Genomic DNA, 21,580 nt, shown 5'->3' on the forward strand with positions numbered 1-21,580 from the left:
TGTTAGGGACGCTTGCGGCCACCCACTCCTTAACCAGCTTTTTTTTTGTTAAAGTACCGCTAGTTTTTACTACTAAAATACTGCACCTCTTCATAAAATAACTCATGTGGTATTTAAGTAGTGTTTCATTGTGAATTGTAAAACATTATTAGAAAAATGCTAAGCAGTGTTTTACTGCAGTTCTTGACTGACCGCCCTATAGCATTTTTACTGCTATAGGGCAGCAGATGTGCGCAAGATCACGTGTGTGTGTAATATATATATATATATATATATATATTGTGTGTGTGATTGTTGTACACATCCACTAGCAGCTGCTTCTGCTGTGCACATTTGATCCCTCCCCCTAAACGCGTGTCGGCCTCTCATTGGCCTTCATCAGTAGTGATTAAGGCCAATGAGAGGCCGACACGCGTTTAGAGGGGAGAAGTCGAATCTGTGATGTCAGGCGAAGCACCGTGAGTCTAGATCTGCAGTGAATGAGCTGGTGATTTGATACATGCCATTTTATTGTTATTTCTTGTAAGTGTAACTTTTAAGGGGGGCTTTTTTAATAAATTTAAAAGCAGAGAACACTATGGTATTTGTGTTTTTTCTTTCATGTCCTTTACCCCTGGAAATATAAGTGAAATTGATTATTAAAAAGCGAATGGAGGAAGGTGGTGTTTGGAGACAATTCAAATGTTGATTACCCACACAGAGGAATTACTACCATTGGTAAAGTGGATTGATCGTGGTGGACACAAGGAGTGATCTGTCTATGAGTTTTATACTCATCCTTGAGGTGAGCAGGCATTTTAGCAGGTGGTGGTGTGCACTGAATATTGGATCCATTTAAATAGGATTTTACACAGCGGTGACAGCTGTGGAAACCTACATATGAACTGTTTTTTTTATAATTTAAAAAAAATATATATAAAATTGCAGATTACCTATTTAAAGCGGTGGTTCACCCTCCTTAACAACAATGCAGCATAAAATCCGGCATAGTAGCGCGAGCTACACTATGCCGGTCTTAATTTTTTTATCCCGGTACTCACGGTTATATCGTGCATTGACGATTCCGTCTGCCGCGGGGAATGGGCGTTCCTAGCAAGAGGGAGGGTGATTGACGGCCGGCTCTGGCACGTCACGCTCCCCGGAGTAGGTCTCGGCTCTTCACGGCGCCTGCGCACAGGCTATGCGCAGGCGCCGTGAAGAGCCAAGCCTATTTCGGCTATTTCCGGAGAAGCGTGACGTGCCACGGCCGGCAATCACCTTCCCTGTCCATAGGAACGCCCATTCCCTGGAATCTTCTATGTACGCTATAACAGTGAGTACGGGAAAAAAAAAATTAAGACCGGCATAGTGTAGCTCGCGCTACTATGCCGGATTTAATGCTAGAGGGAAACATTTTTTTTTTTTTTTTTTTATATAGGGTGAACCCCCGCTTTAAGGAATGTGTTACCCCAACATTTCATATTCCTGGTAAGTGATATCCTGTCCTTGTATTCTTGTATTTCTTCCTTTGTGTAAAATACCTGGTGATCCTGCCAGTCCCTCTGCGTGTGCTGTGTTCATTAATGAGATATATCTTAAGCCTAGTACACACGGGCCAAATGTTGGGAGACATCAGCCGGTTCAATTAAAAACCAGCCGACATGTGTCCATGTGTACTGCAGCTGGTCTGACAGAAGCTGGACATTCAGACGGCTTCTGTCAGACCAGCATGCTGAAAAACCAGCAGCCAACCAAAACCTGATCAGTCGGTCGGCTCATCCAACAGAAGTCATCTGAACTTCTTTTTCATATTTTTTGTTTCAAGATGCGCCAAATGTTTTTAATTGATGAAAGGTATGGACTGCAGACAGGCCAGTTAAGCACCTGAACTCTTCTACTACGAAGCCAGGCTGTTGTCATAGATGCAATATGCTATTTAGCATTGTCCTGTGGAAATATGCAAGGCCTACCCTGAAAAAGATATCATCTGGATGGGAGCATGTGCTGTTTTAAAACCTGGATATTCTGTATCTTTCAGCATTGATGCCTTTTCAGATGTGCAAGCTGGCCATTCCATACGCAATAACACACCATCACACCATCAAAGATATAGACTTTTGAACTGAGCGCTGATAACAAGCCAGAAGGTCCCTCTCCTCTTTAGTCTGAAGGATGCATCATTCATGGTTACCTAAAAGAATGTCAAATTTCTTGTCTAACCACAGAACAGTTTTCCACTTTGCAACTGACCATTAGAAATGAGCTTTGGCCCAGAGGGAATGGCAGCATTTCTGGATGGTGTTCAGATATTGCTTCTTCTACGCATGACAGAGCTTCAACTTGCATGCTTGAATGGCATGGCAAACTGTGTTCACTGACAGTGATTTTTGGAAGTATTCCTGAGCCCATGCAGTGATGTCCATCACAGAATAATGTCTGTTCCTAATGCAGTGCCGTCTGCAGGTCAGAAGATCACGGGCATCAAATGATGTGTTTCAGTCCTGACCCTTGCGCACAGAGATTCCTCCAGACTCTCTGAATGTTTTACTGATATTTTGTACAAGCGGTCCCCGGGTTACAAACAAGATAGGTGCTGTAGGTTTGTTCATAAGTTGAATTTGTATGTAGGTTAGAACAGGTACAGTTTTTAAGTGCAACTCCAGCAAAAAATATTTTAAAAAATGTTGGATAGCATAGAGAAGGGCTAACACCCCTGTAATGTTTGCATTGCTCTGTGCCCCATTCAGAAGTTTTTTCCTCACTTTCTGTCCCTGTGCCAATTTTAGGTTGCCATGGAAAACGAGGATTGGTGATAAAGCTTCAGTGGAGACACCTTTTTCCCATGATAACTCTTGCAAGAGTGAATTGCCCTTCCTAGGGGGTAGATTTCCTCTCCCTTCCTGTTTCTCCCTCCGTACAAGTCGTTCGTAACTCGAATGTTCGTAACTCGGGAACTGCCTGTACCATAGATGATGATATACTTAATGTTTGCAATTTTACATTGAAGAAAATTGTTTGACAAATATTAAATGCAGCTTTTCACAGATTGGTGAATCTCTGCTGATCTTTATTTCTGACACTTCTGAATCTCTAAGATGCTCTTTTTATACCAAATCATGTCACTGACCTGTTGCCAATTTAGCTACTTAGTTGCAAATTGTTCTTTCAGCTCGTCCTTGTTAGTACCACTTACTTTGCCAGCTTTTAGTTGCCCAGTCCTAATTTTTTTGGGACTTGTTGCAGCCATCAATGTCAAAATTACACTATTTCTTTCTTTAAATTGTAAATTTTCCCTGTTTAAACATTTGATTTTTATTGTCAATTGTGAATAAAATATGGGTTTATGAGATTTGCATTCTGTTTTTATATAGATTTTATACAGAGTCCCAACTCTTTTGTAATTGGGTTGATGGAAAGAAAATCATTCGGTTGAGTGTGTTGATGGGGGAACCTCTCCCACTGTGCGCTTGTATTCTGACAGCGGGATGTTTCCACACTATCGGAATACAATGGCTATACCCAGCGGTAGCGATCGTATGGGGAAAAAACAGACAGGCTGGTTGTACTGAAGTCTATCCATAGATAGACTTCAGTACAACCATCCTGCCCTTGGATGGAAATCTGGTCGGTTCCTGTTGAACAGGCTGACTTAAATTTCGATTAGTCTATGTCTGGTTTAAGTATGCATTACTCATACTTGATGGACTGCTGAGGAAGCTTGCAATCACTGTAGTAGACTGCACTACCGCAGTGATAACCGCGATCTTCCAAGTCCGAGATCCTGCTTGGGTTCTGTGCAAGTGGCTGTCCCTCTGCACACTGACAACCGGGGCTCGATTGCCACTGCCGCCACTTAAAGCAGAGCTCCACCCTACAGTGGAACGTCCGCTCATCGGAACCCTCCCCCCCTCCGGTGTCACATTTGACACCTTTCAGGGGGAGGGGGGTGCAGATACCTGTCAAAACAGGTATTTGCACCCACTTCCGGGAGTCCTCTCTGCGGGGACTCTGCGGGTAGTACATCACTTCCCGCCCCTGCCGAGTGTTTCCCAGAACACAACGGGAACCGGTGAATCGGGCAGTGAAGCCGGAGCGCTTCACTTCCTGATTCCCACACCGAGGATGGCGGTGGGGGCAGCAGAGTGACGAGCGATCGCTCGTCCTCTGCTGCCAACGTCTCTGGACTCCAGGACAGATAAGTGCCCTAATATTAAAAGTCAGCAGCTGCAGTATTTGTAGCTGCTGGCTGTTAATATTTTTATCCCGGCGGAGATCCACTTTAAACCTTAATACGAGACATTCTCTGATTGGACAAGGTGCAGAGGAGGGATGTTGATGTCACAATCACTACCTCACCCACCTATTCTTTTTGGTCAGTGTGCAGTGGGAAAGGACCCAGAAGATTGCAGTTAGTGATTTTCAGGTTCCCCAGAGGTCCATCGGGTATGGGTAAGTAATACACTGTGCGAATATCTTTCTTGCAAACACAGGTTGCAGGAAGGAAATTCACAAGATTCACCCATCAACACATACAGTGCTGACGGCCAAAATCCCTCCTGCCAAGCAATGGTTTTCTCCCGGCGGGGGGCAGTTGGGGGAAGCCGTCCCCGCCGGTAGAAGACCGTGAATATTTAGTGGCTAAAGCAACCACTAGTGATAATCGTAAGAGAATCTGGCAGACTGGTTGTACCCAAGTTGATCGATCGACACATTCAGCCTGCCCATTAACTGTTTGAATCTCAGCCGAGATTTGAACTGTGTATGGCCAGCCTAATGCATACCAACCATAGTTCAGCTCACACTTATTCCACCTCCCTAGCAAAACTTACACTATATTGTCAAAAGTATTGGGATGCCTGCCTTTACACACATGAAATGTAATGGTGTCTTAGTCCATAGGGTTCAGTATTGAGTTGGCCCACCCTTTGCAGCTATAACAGCTTCAACTCTTCTGGGAAGGCTGTCCACAAGTTTTAGGATTGTCTATGGGAATGTTTGACTATTCTTCCAAAGGCGCATTTGTGAGGTCAGGCACTGATGTTGGACGAGAAGGCCTGGCTCGCAGTCTTCCCTCTAATTCATCCCAAAGGTGTTCTATCGGGTTGAGGTCAGGACTCTGTGCAGGCAAGTCAAGTTCCTTCACCCTAAACTCGCTCATCCATGTCTTTATGGACGAATATGACGAAATTTCCACATTTCGTCATATTACAACCAAAAACGTAAATGTATTTTATTGGGATTTTATGTGATAGACCAACATAAAGTGGCACATAATTGTGAAGTGGAAGGAAAATTATAAATGGTTTTCCAAATTTTTTACAAATATCTGAAAAGTGTGGCGTGAATTTGTATTCAGCTCCCTTCACTCTGATACCACCAACGAAAATCTAGTGGAACTAATTTGCCTTCAGAAGTCACATAATTAGTAAATAGAGTCCACCTGTGTAATTTATTTTCAGTGTAAATACAGCTGTTCTGTGAAGCCCTTAAGAGGTTTGTTAGACAAACTTGGTGAACAAACAGCATCATAAAGGCCAAGGAACACACCAGACAGGTCAGGGATAAAGTTGTGTGAAGTTTAAAGCTGGGTTAGGTTATAAAAAATATCCCAAGCTTTGAACATCTCATGGAGTACTGTTCAATCTATCATCCGAAAATGGAAAGAGTATGGCACAACTGCAAATCTACCAAGACCATGGCCGTCAACCTAAACGGACAGGCTGGGAAGGAAGAGCATTAATCAGAGAAGCAGCCAAGCGGCCCATGGTAACTCTGGAGGAGCTGAAAAGATCCACAGCTCAGGTGGGAGAATCTGTCCACAGGACAACTTTTAGTCGTGCACTCCACAAATCTGGCTTTTATGGAAGTGTGGCAAGTAGAAAGCCATTGTTGAAAGAAAGCCATAAGAAGTCCCACGGTTATGGTGCTCTATGTCTGTTCTACATGATATGGGTTAACGTACTATAGGGTATACCCTGGACTGGAGTACGAGATTTTGTAATTGCAATAAATAAGGAAAATGCTATGTACACTGTTATGAGACCCATATTAGGGTTGTTTTTTGAAGTATTGGTGTATATGGAGGTCAAGGACCATGGTCTTTTTTTTCCTCTCCTGCACTTTAAGAATGTTCTCAAATGCCCTTGTACCTTGCATCCTATGATTAAGTAACGTGTGTTCGTTACTATACGCGTGAGGAAGAGGAGGATTGCTGGTGACTTCATCCGCTCGCGGCCGCAGAGCGGAGACCCGATCGTACTACACGCTGTTTATACAGCTCTGTCTGTAAGTGTTTTAACTGTTTTTACTCATTAAATTGTGAATGGTCTTGCGCTATGGAAGCCTCCTTGTGTTCTTTTTGAGTGCCATTGCTGGGATCAGGTCTCTGTTTATGCAGTGTAAGAGCGGCAGGCTGGCTGTGGGACATCCTTCATTTACATACAAGCCGCTTCAAGGTAAGGGGCTTGTATTAACTATTTCCATCTTCACTACTGCACTGTGGAAAGGTTTGAAGTCTGTCATTTTGGAAGCACGTTTTTTACTTTGCACTGAAGCACTCATCATGGAATCTTAATAGATGTGAAGCACAGATGCACTTTATATCCATTCATTGTTTGCTTGATATTGCGTTCTTGACTATTGGATTGGATTGTTTCTCATCTTCACGTTATTATTGCACTGGACACGTTTCATATATATATATATATATATATATATATATATATATATATATATATATTTTTTTTTTTTTTTTATATATATATTTTATATTGACATTTCTTGATTATTTTTTTTTTTAATTCTTTGGTGAATTATATGGGACATTTTTCACTGCAGTCATTTATGGAATGAATTTTTTTTCACTTTTATGCATGGATTGGAATTTTATTATTTATATTTCTTCCAATCTTTGATGTTTTTTTTACACTTTTATGGATATTATTCATTTATTGCACTATGCACTTTGGATTGGTTTGAGCTCATTTGCATATTTGCACTATATAGGTTATATGTTTATGAAGATAGCTACTGCTTGTTAATATTATCTGAACGATTCCAGATCACTCGCTATTAATATTGTGCGGGTCACTGGCACTTTTTTATCATCATTTATCCACATTTATTACTCTCCACATTACTCAGTTAATGTTGGGTGGGTATATGATTTTATTCAGAGTGGAACACATTTTACACAGGAACCAGTGGAGCACATTTTCCTGATAACTTATTCACATTATGGAAATCGTTATTGATATTTAGTTTTAATTAGATCCTGTTGCAAGCGCCATTACACCCCCCCTTGTCATTAATTGCTTTAAGTGCGTGAACACTATTAGTCGTGGCAGCTGCATTATTAGTTTGATTTTCTTATTTTAGCTTTGGTGTGCCCTTGTTGAGGTTGGTTTTGCGCATTAGTTCCCCCCCCCCCCCCCCCCCCGTTTTTAGTCTTAGAAGAAAACCTGTTAGAATATGTAAAAGACTTGAGACTGGGGTGGAGGTTTACCTTCCAGCAGGACAACAACCCTAAACATACAGCCAGAGATACAATGGATGGTTTCGAACAAAGTATATTCATGTGGTAGAATGGCCCAAAGTCCAGACCTAAACCAATTGAGAATCTGTGGCAAGACTTAAAAATTGCTGTTCACAAATGCTCTCCATCCAATCTGACATAACTTGAGATATTTTTCAAAGATGAATGGGCAAAAATGTAATTCTCTAGATGTGCAAAGCTGGCGGAGACATCCCCAAAAAGACTTGCATTGCAGCAAAAGGTGGTCCTACAAAGTATTGTGGTGAGCTGAATACAAATGCACACCACACTTTTCAAATTTTTTTTGTAAAACATTTTGAAAACCATTTATCATTTTCCTTCTACTTCACAATTACAGTAAGTGCCACTTTGTGTTGGTCTATCAAATCCCAATAAAATACATTTATGTTTTTGGTTGCAAAATGACAAAATGTGGAAAATTTCAAGGGGTACGAAATACTTTTTCAATGGACTGTAGTTTTATTTTAAGAATGTAAATAGATATCTGTGGCTGGATTTGCATTTTAATAAATGGCCAACCAGAAATCTGCTTTTGACAGCTTTTTCATTGGTATGCCAAGTGTAACTGCACCAGTTCTACTTGTGATTTTACTAATTTGAGCTTATTCAATATTGTAAGGACCAATAGAGAATTGCAGTAACCCTCAAATACAGTTCATATTTTACTCATCTCACTTGCATAATGTGAACTCTTATCTGCTCATCACACTGCTTTATCAAAGAAGCGTAAAAGATCTTAAGGGCCAGTTCACCCAAAAGTTGGAGCATGGCGGGCAAAGTCAGCCCCAGGTTTCTCATTTTTTCTTGAATTCTCATCACAATTACAGACTCTTTCCTATCACTGAATTTTCCAGCGTCATCTATTTCTTTCCCCATAATGTGAAAGCCCAACAGAGATCCCAACTTCTCTTTTAATGTGGCTGCACTTAATCCTCCACTGTATCTAAAGAGGGGCAATGTAGCCACCCTTGGTCAGCACCACTGTAAATCATTGAAAAGGGTAGCTGTAAATGGACTAGTGGATGTAGATAAAGTTTGCATAAGCAACTAACAAAGTAAAGCCTAAGCAATTACAGAAACTGTTTTTCATTCAACTGTCAGTGTTACATGGTTTGTCTCAATCCTCCAACTGCCACTTTAGCAAAACAAGAGACGAAAAAACTGTCAGAGCAGAAACTGGTGTACTCATATAAATTTAACAGGCAATGTTCTGTCTATAATGACAGTGGCAATTCATTAGTCCATGTGCCATAGTGGCATACAATAAAATAAAAATGAAGTCCTAAAGGGGTGGTGGTAGGCGGCAGCTGTCCTCAGAGGAAAGCCGGCTCTGCAGGTAGGGAGACAAGAGAAAGAGACAGGAAGCGCCACCTTAGTGTAATATGCACAGTAACATTTATTGGTTCAGCATATAATGTACTTACAAGAAGTAGTAAAAAAAGGGCTCATCTGTGTCCTTAGTACACAGTGCGATCCGGTCCCTGGTGTTTCTCTTCTACGGGTAGGCAGATATTCAGGCAACAACGGCAGTCTATCCTGTGGCCACCAGGAAGTCAGCCGGGTTCTCGGTGCTTCCCCTGTTTCCTCTTCCGGTGACCTCATCCCCTGCTGACTTCCTGGTGGCCACAGGATAGACTGCCGTTGTTGCCTGAATATCTGCCTACCCGTTGAAGAGAAACACCAGGGACCGGATCGCACTGTGTACTAAAGACACAGATGAGCCCTTTTTTTTTTTACTACTTCTTGTAAGTACATTATATGCTGAACCAATAAATGTTACTGTGCATATTACACTAAGATGGCGCTTCCAGTCTCTTTCTCTTGTCGCTTTAGCAAAACAGCTTGGGCTATTTATGGAAGGAAAAATATCAGACATACTGGACAGTTCACCAAGTTATATAATTATGTTATTATTATACAGGATTTATATAGCACCGACAGTTTACGCAGCACTTTCCAATAACTTTTATATATATATATATAATGTAAGTTATGCAAACCCCATAAATTAAACAGTTTCAAACAACAGTTACATTTAACCACTTACGACTGCCCGCCGCAGGAATACAATGCTACTTTGAAGAGGAATACGGTTATGGTAGCAGCTAGCTACCAAAACCCTGCTACCCTCTTCAAGAGAGGGCAGTCCACTTTCAGATAAAAATGGTCTTTATTCATCGCAAGATCACTTCCCCCTCCCGCCACTCTCCAATGCCCTCCGCCGCTTACCGGAAGCGTCAGCAGCAGGGATACAGTCCTGTCACTGGGCTGACGAGGTTACGAGTTAGGGGAAGATGGCCCCCATCCGTCTCCATATCATTGCAGGGCGGAAGCGACGTCAAAACGTCTTTCACCCAATGCTCTTAAAGGGAGTTTTTTTTTTTTATTGCATTTTAGTGTAAATATGAGATCTGAAGTCTTTTTGACACCAGATCTCATATTTAAGAGGACCTGTCATGCTTTTTTTTATTACAAGGGGTGTTACATTCCTTGCAATAGGAATAAAACTGACCCCAAAAAAAATTCTTAAAAAAAAACGGTCAAAATAAAAAATTAAAGTAAAATAAATAAGAAATGTTCTCTTCCTCTGTGATTCTCTGTGATTCAAAACATGCAACCTGTAGAATTTAACTGTCGCCTGTGGAGATTTTTAAGGGTAAAAGTTTGTCTCCATTCCACGAGCGGGTGCAAATTTGAAGCGTGACATTTTGGGTATCAATTTACTTAGTGTAACATTATCTTTTTTTTTATGTATATATATATATATATATATATATATATAAAATTTGGGCTAACTTTACTGTTGTCTTATTTTTAATTAAAAAAAGTGATTTTTTTTCCAAAAAAAGTGTGCTTGTAAGACCGCTGCGCAAATACGGTGTGACAAAAAGTATTTAGACGACAGACATTTTATTCTCTGGGGTGGTAGAAATAAAAATATATAATGTTTGGGGGTTCTAAGTAATTTTCTAGCAAAAAAATGTTTTAACTTGTAAACACCAAATCTCAGAAAGAGGCTCTGGGCTTAAGTAGTTAAAGAAGTATAGGATGCATTGAAGCGGAGGTTCACCCAAAAATCCACTTTTTGACATTAGCTGTAGCATACTGCGAACATCTGCAGTATGCTGTTTTTTTTTGTTTTTTTTCTTGTACTTATCGTTATATGAGCCCGGCTCCGAGCGCGGAATCCTGCGGGGAATGGGCATTTCTAAGCGAAGAGGAGTTGATTGACGGCTGCTAAGGCGCGTCACGCTTTCCGAAAAAAAACAAAGTCACACTCGGGCGTTTACGGCGCCTGCGCCTGACGTGTAGAGCTGACTGCGCAGGCGCCGTCAACACCCGAGTGTGACTTCGGATATTTTCGGAAGGCGTGACGCGCTTTAGCAGCCGTCAATCAACTCCTCTCAGCTTAGGAACGCCTATACCCGGAAGTAATCCCCCGCTCGGAGCCGGATAACAAGGGCTCGTATAACGATAAGTACAAAAAAAAACCAGAATACTGCAGATGTTAGCAGTATGCTGGAGGGATGTAGCTAATGTAAAAGAGTTTATTTTTGGGTGAACCCCCCGCTTTAAGGTGAAAAAACACGAACCTTTACAACCCCTTTAAGCACAGATGATCTAGGAAGAAAACATTGAATTGCTGTGTAGAATGTATATTTGGAAAGATGATCCAGTGACTGAAATATGACAGTGTGACTATCAGGACAGGACAGGTGTTTTTGAGATATTGCTCAAAGCAAAAAAATAAAAATAAATTGAAAGCACTTCATTTGCTGCCATTATTGTAAATATTAACCCTTTACTAGAGTGCACAACAGTTGCTGATCATAGATCTGTTAAATCAGACTAGAAGACCCATGGTCAATATGAGATCAAGTCTAACATCACACTTTGACATTTCCATGCACTCCAAATGAAGTCTACGGAGCGGAAAGTGCAAAAAAAAAAATCTAAATCGCACAGGTGTGAACAAGGATTAACCCCCTCTCGCCATATGTGCATGCAACCATTTTTCTCTATTGTATGGGCATGTCAGATCATTATTAGTAAGAATTTATTTAGACACATTTTCCTACACAAGAGTATCACAATAACCTGTTGCTGAAAAACTCTAACGTAACAAAATGAAGTAATACCACCTCTTCTACTTTTTATCATCTCTCTATTTACAAACACAATCTAAGTGTAAAGAAAAGCATTAAACACAAAGTGCAGAATATTGGGTATTTATTGCTGCATGTGTATCTTTTTATTTATTTTTTAATCATCCTTTGACCATCACCAAGGTAATGTATAGCGGGAACTTGGATTTTGTTTTGTAATATGTAAAACAGAATACTAAGCCTTTAAAATTACTTTTATTTTGTCATTTAAAAGAAGAGCTCTATTATGACCTTGTTGCACAATTTAACAGTTTTCTAGTCATTTTTTAATTAATTTTGAACTACAATTACTTAAATGACTTGACTCTCAAAACACAATTTAACCTGTCAGTAGGGAGGATTTACTAAATGTGATAAAGTGGTGTTTACTTAAGTCAACAATCCTGTTATTCTTTTTAATTTCCCTTGCACATTATCAGATGTTCAAAGTGAATTCAAGTTTATCTTATTTGTAAAGAAAACCTACACTTTTTTTTAAAGTTAAAAGTTTCCTTTTGCAAAGTGACCAGCCTCTATGCCGTTAGTAAATCAAATGTTAGTCTTACCATAGGCTTTGCAGGAACACAATTTAGAAATATGACCGTCCAGCACCTAATCAAAACACTTTTTTCGGGAAAAGTGTAAAGAAAATTTAAGGTTAGAATAATTCTAGTATTGCAAGTTAACTCACTGCTGATTAAGATGTGTTTCTATATGTGTAACTTTTCATCAGAAACCAACAAAATGATTTCTGAATATGTACTCAATGCAGAAATTTGTGGAATTTCAGTTTGATTTTTTTTTTCCTTTTGCAAAAAAAAAAAGTTTTAAATAAAAAAATAAAAAAAAATGATATATAGATGGATAGATAGTACAAGCTAGTCAGGACAGCACAAACCAGATCCTTCAGCACCCAAACTCCAATGAATAAAAAAAACAGTCCAAGCTGCAGCACCTTGTAAATTTATTAAGAGAGAAAAAATCTCATAAAGTTATTTAATACATTTTTTTTTTTTTATCAGAATTTAATACATTTTTTAACTCTCTTAAAAATGTACAAGATGCTGCAGACTTGGGCTTTTTTGTATGTATATGTATGTATGTATGTATGTATGTATGTATGTATGTATATATATATATATATATATATATATATATATATATATATATATATATATATATATATTATAAATAAATAAAGAAATCACTGCATACTGCAAAAGTTCACCAGCTTATTTTATATGGATTGAACTCAAATTTGTAAATCTGCAGAGACGACTGAGTGAACTTGTAAAAAAATAAGTGTTTTTTTATTATTATTATTTAAAATATATCGCTGCATATTGCAAAAAAAAAAAAAAGATTTTATACTGATTGAAGTTTAATTTTTACAGTTGAACAATGTTATTTTTCAAAGTTCAGTAACTCCAACCAATCAGCTATTTACCTTGAAGCTGTCAGAACAATGGGTGCTGTTGGTTGATATGGGCCATTTATTTATTTTTTCTCCAGTTTTAATGCCCACTTTCTACCCATGATTTTTTTTTATTATTATTAGATTTTATTTAGAAAAATGTTTCAAAATAAAAACAAATGAAAATAAAAGAAAAATGTTTCAATCTTAAACACAAAGCACACAGAACATGTCACACAGGAATTACTTTGCAATTCATTGCTCATTTGATTAATAAATAAACCTGTATAAAAACACATCTTTTTTTTTTCACAAGAAAATAAAACACATCTTTAGTTAACCCATTCATATTCTAAAAATGACAAAGCTTTTGAAAAAAAAATGTGACATGCCCATGATAGTAAAGACACTCTGCACTGCATAACTGAAGACACACAGAAAACAAGCCAACGGGTATGGATTTGAATTTGAAAATATTTTTATTTGAATAGCAAATTGTTACACAGTTGAAACAGTTCTATTGAAGCTCTCTATAAATAGCTAGCAGTTAAGAAAATAATGTGTGTAGAAAAGAGATTGCTTCTAGACATATAAGAGCTATCCGTTTAACAAGAGCCATCTGCCCCTTAAAGCACAGTTAATGCAAATAGCCATTTTTTTTTTTTTTTTTTTTTGAGGAATGTATCAAGGCGCAACCTTTCATTTTAATGTAAGAAAACAAATATAAATAAAAAATAAAATGGTTGCAACTCAGAGCGGAATGTCATAACATCAAAGAAAAAAAAAAAAACTCCAATACAACCTTGATCAAATAATATATCTGTCATTCACATGAATAAATAAAAGAATAAATAAACATAATTAAATATTGAAATCAACATATACATTTGGATAGTAAAGCATGTATGTGGTCCCACCAGAAAATATTTGGAGGAGCATAATTTAAAAAAAAATAAAAAAAAGTTTGTATTTAATAATAATAATAATAATATAAAAAAAAAAAAGTTGTATGATGTGATTCCTGGCTGGCCCCTACATTGATGAAGTCATAAAAGGCAGTTTGTATTTCTTTCTCTACAAAGTTAAAAGACAAGGCATTTGTGGCTAAAGACTAAATAGATGTCTCCCTCTCCCAGTCCTAAGCAGACTTGTTCACAGAAAATAGAAAGTCTACAATCCAGCAGTTCACAAGTCATTATAAAGCTAATCGTGTCAGTCATTTCAGTTAAAAGGCAGTTATATCTCAAAGATTAGACTGAAAAACAGGAACCCGTAGGCTACGAAGCACATCGAAAAAAAGACGAGAGCCAAAAAGGAGACGAAAAATTACAAGAAAACAACAGAAAAGACCTTCACCCTTGTCTACTGCTAAAAGAGTGGGCAACGTTGGCGAGGACGAGAAGAAAGAGCCCACCCTGCAATGACCTGTAATTTAGCACACCAAATACATGTAGAATCATCTGTCATCTAAGCATACAGCGTTTGCTTCATCCCCCCCCCCCCCCCACATGACAAAATAGACAATTTAACAGGTATCCTCGGATGCCAGTATCATGCCCACTGGCATACCAATTAAAAAAAGGATATAAGACACAGACAACACTATTACATGTTTGCATCACTAGTGTTTTCAGGGGGATGACAGCACAGGTCAAAGAATTTATTTTATACAAAAAAAAATCATTAGCAGAAAGCAATAATGTTACCCCTTTAGGGTAGGCGGCATGGCCCGGCCCTGCGGCAGTGCAAATATCAATGATTAAAAAATGTGCCTCCGTATAGTGCCTTAAAAGTTTACAGAAGGTCTGGAATGTAGTCATGAAGAGGACATTATTGCTTTGTTGCTGCTAGTAATCCTTACTTGGTACACACAGAGATGCCATGTGTTCAGAGTGCTTGTTCCCTTGTGGGCACAGCAGAAAAACAAACAAAAAAAAAAACAACAACTTACAAAGGTTGACCCACTGTGCGGTCTCCCCTTAGTGAATTGCTAGGCAATGCTGTCTTGCTTTAAAGCACAATAACCACATTTTAATGCACTTCAATCTATGGCTGCTACAATGTTTATCTTGGTTTGGCAGATCTGATGGCTGGCAGACCTCTTGTCTCTAAAGATGGCAATTGGCTGCATCAAAGAAGGCACAGTTCTCTTCGGGGGCCACAGTGGCAGCAGTCCATAGTGATTGGTGGGCACTGAGTCATTACTCACAATAAGTCCCCTTTGGAAGGGCTAATACATGTGCAGCACCCTGTGTGGACTAAGCTGGGTTGTGCCCTCTGATCAGTGCCCAACCTGGGTGGCACTGGTACCTTCACAGCCCCCCACCCTCCAGTCTTTGAACTGGTCAACAGGCTAGGAGGTGCCCTCTGAGCAGTGCCCAACCTTGATGTCTGGGGGGCACTGGTGTAGTCTTTGGACTGGGATTAAGCTGGGTGGTGCCCTCTGCAACCTGAGGGGCACTGTCCCTGGCAAAGTCTTTGAGCAGGGTGCCCCTTATGTTGATGTTTGGTTTGCACTGGAATCTTCAACCCTCCTAAAGTCTTTAGACAGGGACTAAGCTGGGTGCCCGTCACTGATTTCTTGGTGGCACTGGCATCTTCATCCCTGCCAAAGTCTTTGAGTGGGGACTAAGCTGAGTTGCCCATCATTGATGTCTGGGTAGCACCTTCAACCCTTAAATTGTTTAGGCTGGGACTAAGCTGGGTGCCCATTAATGTCTGGGTGGCACATTCAACTCTCAAAGTCTTTAGGCTGGGTGCCCATCACTGATATATTGGTGGCACGGATACCTTCAACCCTTCCAAAGTCTTTGAGCTGGGACTAGGCTGAGTGCCCATCATTGATGTCTGGGAGGCACCTTTTTAAGCGTCTTTAGGCTGGGACTAAATTGTGTGATGCCCTCTGGGTGGCACCTCCACCAGTCCCTGGTCAGCAGGCTGGGCGCACTGGCACCTGGAGGAGGATGACTTGCCTGTTCTCGGAGGGGTGGCACTTGTTGATGTGCCGGGTGAGGCCGGGCGAGCTGTAGAAGGTGGCCGGGCAGTACTTGCAGGGGTAGAGCTGGGAGGAATGGAGGAGGCGGAGGTGGCGCTCCTGGCTGCTCTTCCCCGGGAAGGTCTCCCCGCACACCGGGCACGGGTAACACTCTCCTCCTCCTCCGCTGCTGCTGAGGTTGACAGGGCCGGGACTCTTGGCTCTCCGCTCCTCGGGGTAGATCAGCTCCTCGGAGGCGTGGCACAGCAGGTGTTTTCTCAGGTAAGCCTGGCGGCGGAACTTCTTGGAGCAGTGCGGACACTCATAGGTGCCGTCTTCGGAGCCGGACTCGGAGACCCCGGGGCTGGGGGTGTCCCGGTCACTGAGGGGTTCTTCCTTGGTGACTGGAGCAGTGGCGGCAGGGGGGCGGGGTTTGTGCCAGCGGCGGTGGGATGCCAGGTTGGCGGGGCAGCTGAAGACTTTATCACATTCGGGGCATCGGTACTCCACCCGTACGATGCGGGAACACTTGTGCTGGGCCAGGGAGAACGGGTCACTGTACTCCTCCTTACACAGCTGGCAGATGAACTCCCCCAGCGGCTTGTGCCCGGAGCTCGGTGCCCGCGGCCGGGGGGGCTCCACCGGACCCTCCTTGATCCTCAGCCCCAGCACCGGGGATGTGGTCACTTCGTCCTCGAAGGTCAGCTTACGGATGGCTTTGATCTTCTTGGCGGCGGGCGGCTTGGGGTGACCGGACCTCTTCATCGGGGGGATCCCGGAGGAGGAGGATGGCATCTTCTGATCACCGGCCCCGGGGTACAGCAGCGGCTCCATGGAGGTGACCAGGGTCGGGAAAGACTCGGCGGACACCGGGGACCCCAGGCTGAAGCTCCGATCTAGGTAGTCTCTGCTCACCGGGCGGGTCGGGCTGGACAGCGCCTGCTGCACCGACTCCGGGTTCCCGAACTGACCTGCAGGGGGCGGCCGGGGGCTGCAGGGGGGAGCTGGGGCAGCTCGGTCGGGGCTGGTAGGGGGAAGGCATCCTCCGGTGATGTACGGAGCCGGCCTGTGATCGGACATGGCGTACACCATCCATGCCGGGGGGATGGCATGCACTCGGTCCTCGTCTTCATCCCGCACTCGGTAGGACACCGGAGGGGACTTTTTGCTTCTCTTTACTAGGAAGCCTTTAGGCATGTCTGCGGCTCGGGGCTGTCAGTGCGGATCGCTCGCTCCTAGAGCCGGCTCCTCCTTTATAAGCGGCACGAGCCGGACTGTCACTGCGCTAGCCAATAGCGAGCCGAGCCGGCGTCTGAAGTGCCGCTGGGGGGCGTGGCTGGGTGAGAAGCGGCAGATGTACCTGAGCCCCCGCCTTTCTCTGGCTGCAGGCACACGCCCGGCCCCGCCCCCTCCTCGCGCCTGACTGCCCTTCAATGGGCTGCCACACGTGCCTGTGTCCCGGGGGGGAGGGGGGCTGACCCGCCGTCCACACAAAGGGGAGAGAGCTGGACACACCGCCGGCGGGGGGCTCAGCACGCTTCTCCCAGCCATTGTGTCCCCACCAGCCAGACCCCAGTCTGTGTGTGTGCTCCGATCACAACCATACAGGGCACATGGGAGAGGGGCTTGGCTGAAGAGCTGACAATCTACACGGTGCAGATGTAGAAGGGACATAGGGAAGAGATTGTTGGTTGAGGAGCTGACAATCTACAGAGGGCAGGTGTATAGTAGAGGCAGGGAAGAGATTCTTGGCTAAAGAGCTGACAATCTACAGGGCACAGATGTATAGGAGAGGCAGGGGAGAGATTCTTGACTGAAGAGCTGACAATCTACACGGTGCAGATGTACAAGGGAAATAGGGAAGAGATTGTTGGTTGAGGAGCTGACAATCTACAGAGGACAGGTGTATAGGGGAGGCAGGGGGGAGATTCTTGGCTGAAGAGCTGACAATCTACCAGGTGCAGATTACAAGGAAGAGATTCTTGGCTGAAGAGCTGACAATCTACAGAGGACATGTGTATAGGGAAGGCAGGGGAGAGATTCTTGGCTGAAGAGCTGACAATCTACAGGGCACAGATGTATAGGGGAGAGATTCTTGGCTGAAGAGCTGACAATCTACCAGGTGCAGATTACAAGGAAGAGATTCTTAGCTGAAGAGCTGACAATCTACAGGATACAGATGTATAGTGGAGGCAGGGGAGAGATTCTTGGCTGAAGAGCTGACAATCTACCAGGTGCAGATTACAAGGAAGAGATTCTTAGCTGAAGAGCTGACAATCTACTAGGTGCAGCAGATGTATAAGGAAGAGATTCTTGACTGAAGAGCTGACAATCTACAGAGGACAGGTGTGCAGGGGAGAGATTCTTGGCTAAAGAGCTGACACTCTACATAGGACAGGTGTATAGGGGAGTCAGGGGGAGCGATTCTTGGCTAAAGAGCTGACAATCTATAAGGCGCAGATGTATAAGGGAGGCAGGGAAGAGATTCTTGGCTAAAGAGCTGACACTACAGAGGACAGGTGTATAGGGGAGTCAGGGGAGCGATTCTTGGCTAAAGAGCTGACAATCTATAGGGCACAGATGTATAGGGGAGGCAGGGCAGAGATTCTTGGCCGAAGAGCTGACAATCTACAAGGTGCAGATGTGTAAGGAAGATAGAGTTGGCTGAAGAGCTGACAATCTAGGGCACAGATGTATAGGGGAGGCAGGGCAGAGATTCTTGGCCGAAGAGCTGACAATCTACAAAGTGCAGATGTGTAAGGAAGATAGTGTTGGCTGAAGAGCTGACAATCTAGGGCACAGATGTATAGGGGAGGCAGGGAAGAGATTCTTGGCTGAAAAGCTGACACTCTACAAGGTGCAGATCTATAAGGGAAATAAAGAAGAGATTGTTGGTTGAAGAGCTGACAATCTACAGGACGCAGATGTATAAGGGACATGGGGAAGAGATTGTTGGTTGAAGAGCTGACAATCTACAGGGCTGTGCCTTGTCACCTGAAGGAGGCGGATGAAGTGTATAAGAAGGACGATCTCTCCTCTCTTTAGAACAGACAGAATGTGGCCATACACATTCCAATAAACAGCCAATTTATTTTCCTATTGATGTGTCTTGATAGCAATAATCAATCTTTAGCACAATATTAGGAAGATGCCATCGTAACTATCCATCACATCTCTGCTCCCACCACACACTTCAATAAATGATCAATTTATTTTCTGATTCATCTCCAACCGATCGGAATAATCATTCTATAGCTGGCGACACAATCGATCCATATGACACACAGGGAAGTTGAATTTGGTCGATACCTGGATGATACAATCATAAATGATCAATCGTCTCTTTTTCAACCATGAGATCTCATAATTTGATCGAATAAAATAGAATGAATCATCTCAAGGCTGCCAATTGATGAAAAACGATTGATCGATCTTTGCCTTGGCCGACTGACTGATCAAATCCGATCAGAAGGAAATTTACGGCTTTTTGAACATTTTCCAATTTGATTGAATCGCACATCGATCAGATAATAAAATCAAAGCATCTGGCCACCATTTGATCAAATCCGATTGAAATTTAGTCTAAATGAATTGGAAGTGAAGTTATGGCTACACGATTGTTTGCTGATGTTTTGATTGGATAATAATAATTGAAGTGTATATGGACGCCATATAAATCATGAAACCCACCTATGATGGATATTTCCTTATAACTTCCATTGGGTTCTAAGTACACACCTAACAATATGATCAATGAATCAATAAATAAATTGCCCAAAATGTGCCGTTCAATCGCCAAATGACTATTTCCACCAATAAGGAACGATCATGGCTGCCGGAACATCCCATCAAAATTGACCAAATCGAAGTTGTGTCTAATGATCATTGTTACGGAAAAGATGAGAGGAAGTTCCGGAATCTGAGACCGACCCGTCATATATCATCACCGGTAACAAGGAGACGGTACAAATAATTGGTCATGTTAAGTAAAGAATCCAGAAAATTCTTTAAGTAGTTCTAAAGGCTGAAGTTTTTTTTTTTTACCTTTATGCATTCTATGCCCCATCACGATCCAGCGATGTGCACAAGAGCAGCGTCTCTCTCTGCTCTGTCCCTGCTCATGTAACCATTGGCTCCCACGGCTGTCAATCAAACTCTGTGATGGGGGCGGGACTATGCCCCACCGTCTGTGTCTATAGACACAGGCAGTGAGGCTCAGGAATGAGCCTGCATGTATGCCACCATAGGAATTGGCTTTCTGTGGGGGCACTGGGTGAAGAGGAGGTGCCAGGAGGGCTGTGAGGGACCCAAGAAAAGGAGGATCGGGGCTGCTCTGTGCACAACCATTACACAGAGCTGAAAAGTATAATATGTTTGTTATTTTTGTAAATTTAGAAACACTTTAATAAAATCCATGTGCATCTGAAAATGCAGCACGTTTTGAGGTGCGGGGAAATCGCCCGGGTGACTACAATTTTAAAAAGGCGCAGGGAACTTTTTCCTGCATCTCCTGCAGGCTTCTAATTCTAATAAATGGGCTGCTGTGCCCACATAAACGCGGGTCGCACCGACTTGTATCTAGCGTAAAAGAAGAGATATGAGTGGATTCATTTCTAATTTGTTCCCAATGAACCGGCCAAAAATGTGATCGGTAGGTGACCATGTTGGCACCACTCCGCCCGACATCCTTTAATTGAAAAATGAAGGCGCTGGGTGGAAGGTTGTCAGCCAAACAGCACCTTCGTCCAATTAGATGCAAGCACTGGTTGGGTTTTCTGACAGCTGGCGGTACCGGCATTCAGAGTACAATAGCCGCAGCGGGAGACGGTTTAGCATGGATGGAGAAATCGGAGGAAGAAATCTCTGTCTGTATGGCCAGCCTAATGCTGGTCACAGACGGTTCAAATCGCAGCCGGTTCAGCAGAAGCCGGGCAAGATTCGAACCATGAATGGGCAGGCTGATTGTACACAACTTGATTGATTGATAAACTTGGGTACAACCAGCCTGTCAGATTCCACATGCGATTATTCCTAGCGGCTGTTATAGCACACAATATCTCCATGGGAGGGATTCCTCCATAAATACTGATAGTCAGATTCAGAGAGGTTTACGCCGGCGTATCAGTAGATACGCCGTCATAACTCTGAATCGAAGCCGTCGTACATTTAAGTGTATTCTCAAATTGAGATACGTCGTATCTTAGCTGTCTAGTTCCGCCGGCCGCTAGGGGCGTGAACGCTGATTTACGCCTAGAATGCGTAAATCAGCGAGTTACGCCTATTCACGAACGTACGCTTGCCCGTCGCAGTAAAGATACGCTGTTTACGTAAGGCGTTTTCAGGCGTAAAGTTAGTCAAACAAAAAGCTGGCCTAGTCAATGTTAAGTATGGACGTCGTTCCCGCGTTGAATTTTCAAAATTTTACGTTGTTTGCGAAAGTCGTCCGTGAATGGGGCTGGACGTAATTTACGTTAACGTCGAATCCAATAAGTCCTTGCGCCGTACTTTGGAGC

The 21,580-nt window shown here is 42.6% G+C and overlaps 1 protein-coding gene across 1 annotated transcript; it reads right to left on the bottom strand.

Annotated features, from left to right (window-relative positions):
- Positions 1 to 15,781: 15,781 nt before the first annotated feature.
- On the bottom strand, positions 15,782 to 17,311 carry INSM1 (INSM transcriptional repressor 1). Its single transcript, XM_040351183.1, has one exon. The coding sequence runs from the start codon at positions 17,262 to 17,264 to the stop codon at positions 16,023 to 16,025; it is 1,242 nt and encodes a 413-aa protein (XP_040207117.1). The 5' UTR covers positions 17,265 to 17,311; the 3' UTR covers positions 15,782 to 16,022.
- Positions 17,312 to 21,580: the final 4,269 nt, after the last annotated feature.

This window comes from Rana temporaria, chromosome 4, assembly GCF_905171775.1.
Source record: "Rana temporaria chromosome 4, aRanTem1.1, whole genome shotgun sequence".
In the NCBI taxonomy this organism is placed as follows: domain Eukaryota; kingdom Metazoa; phylum Chordata; class Amphibia; order Anura; family Ranidae; genus Rana; species Rana temporaria.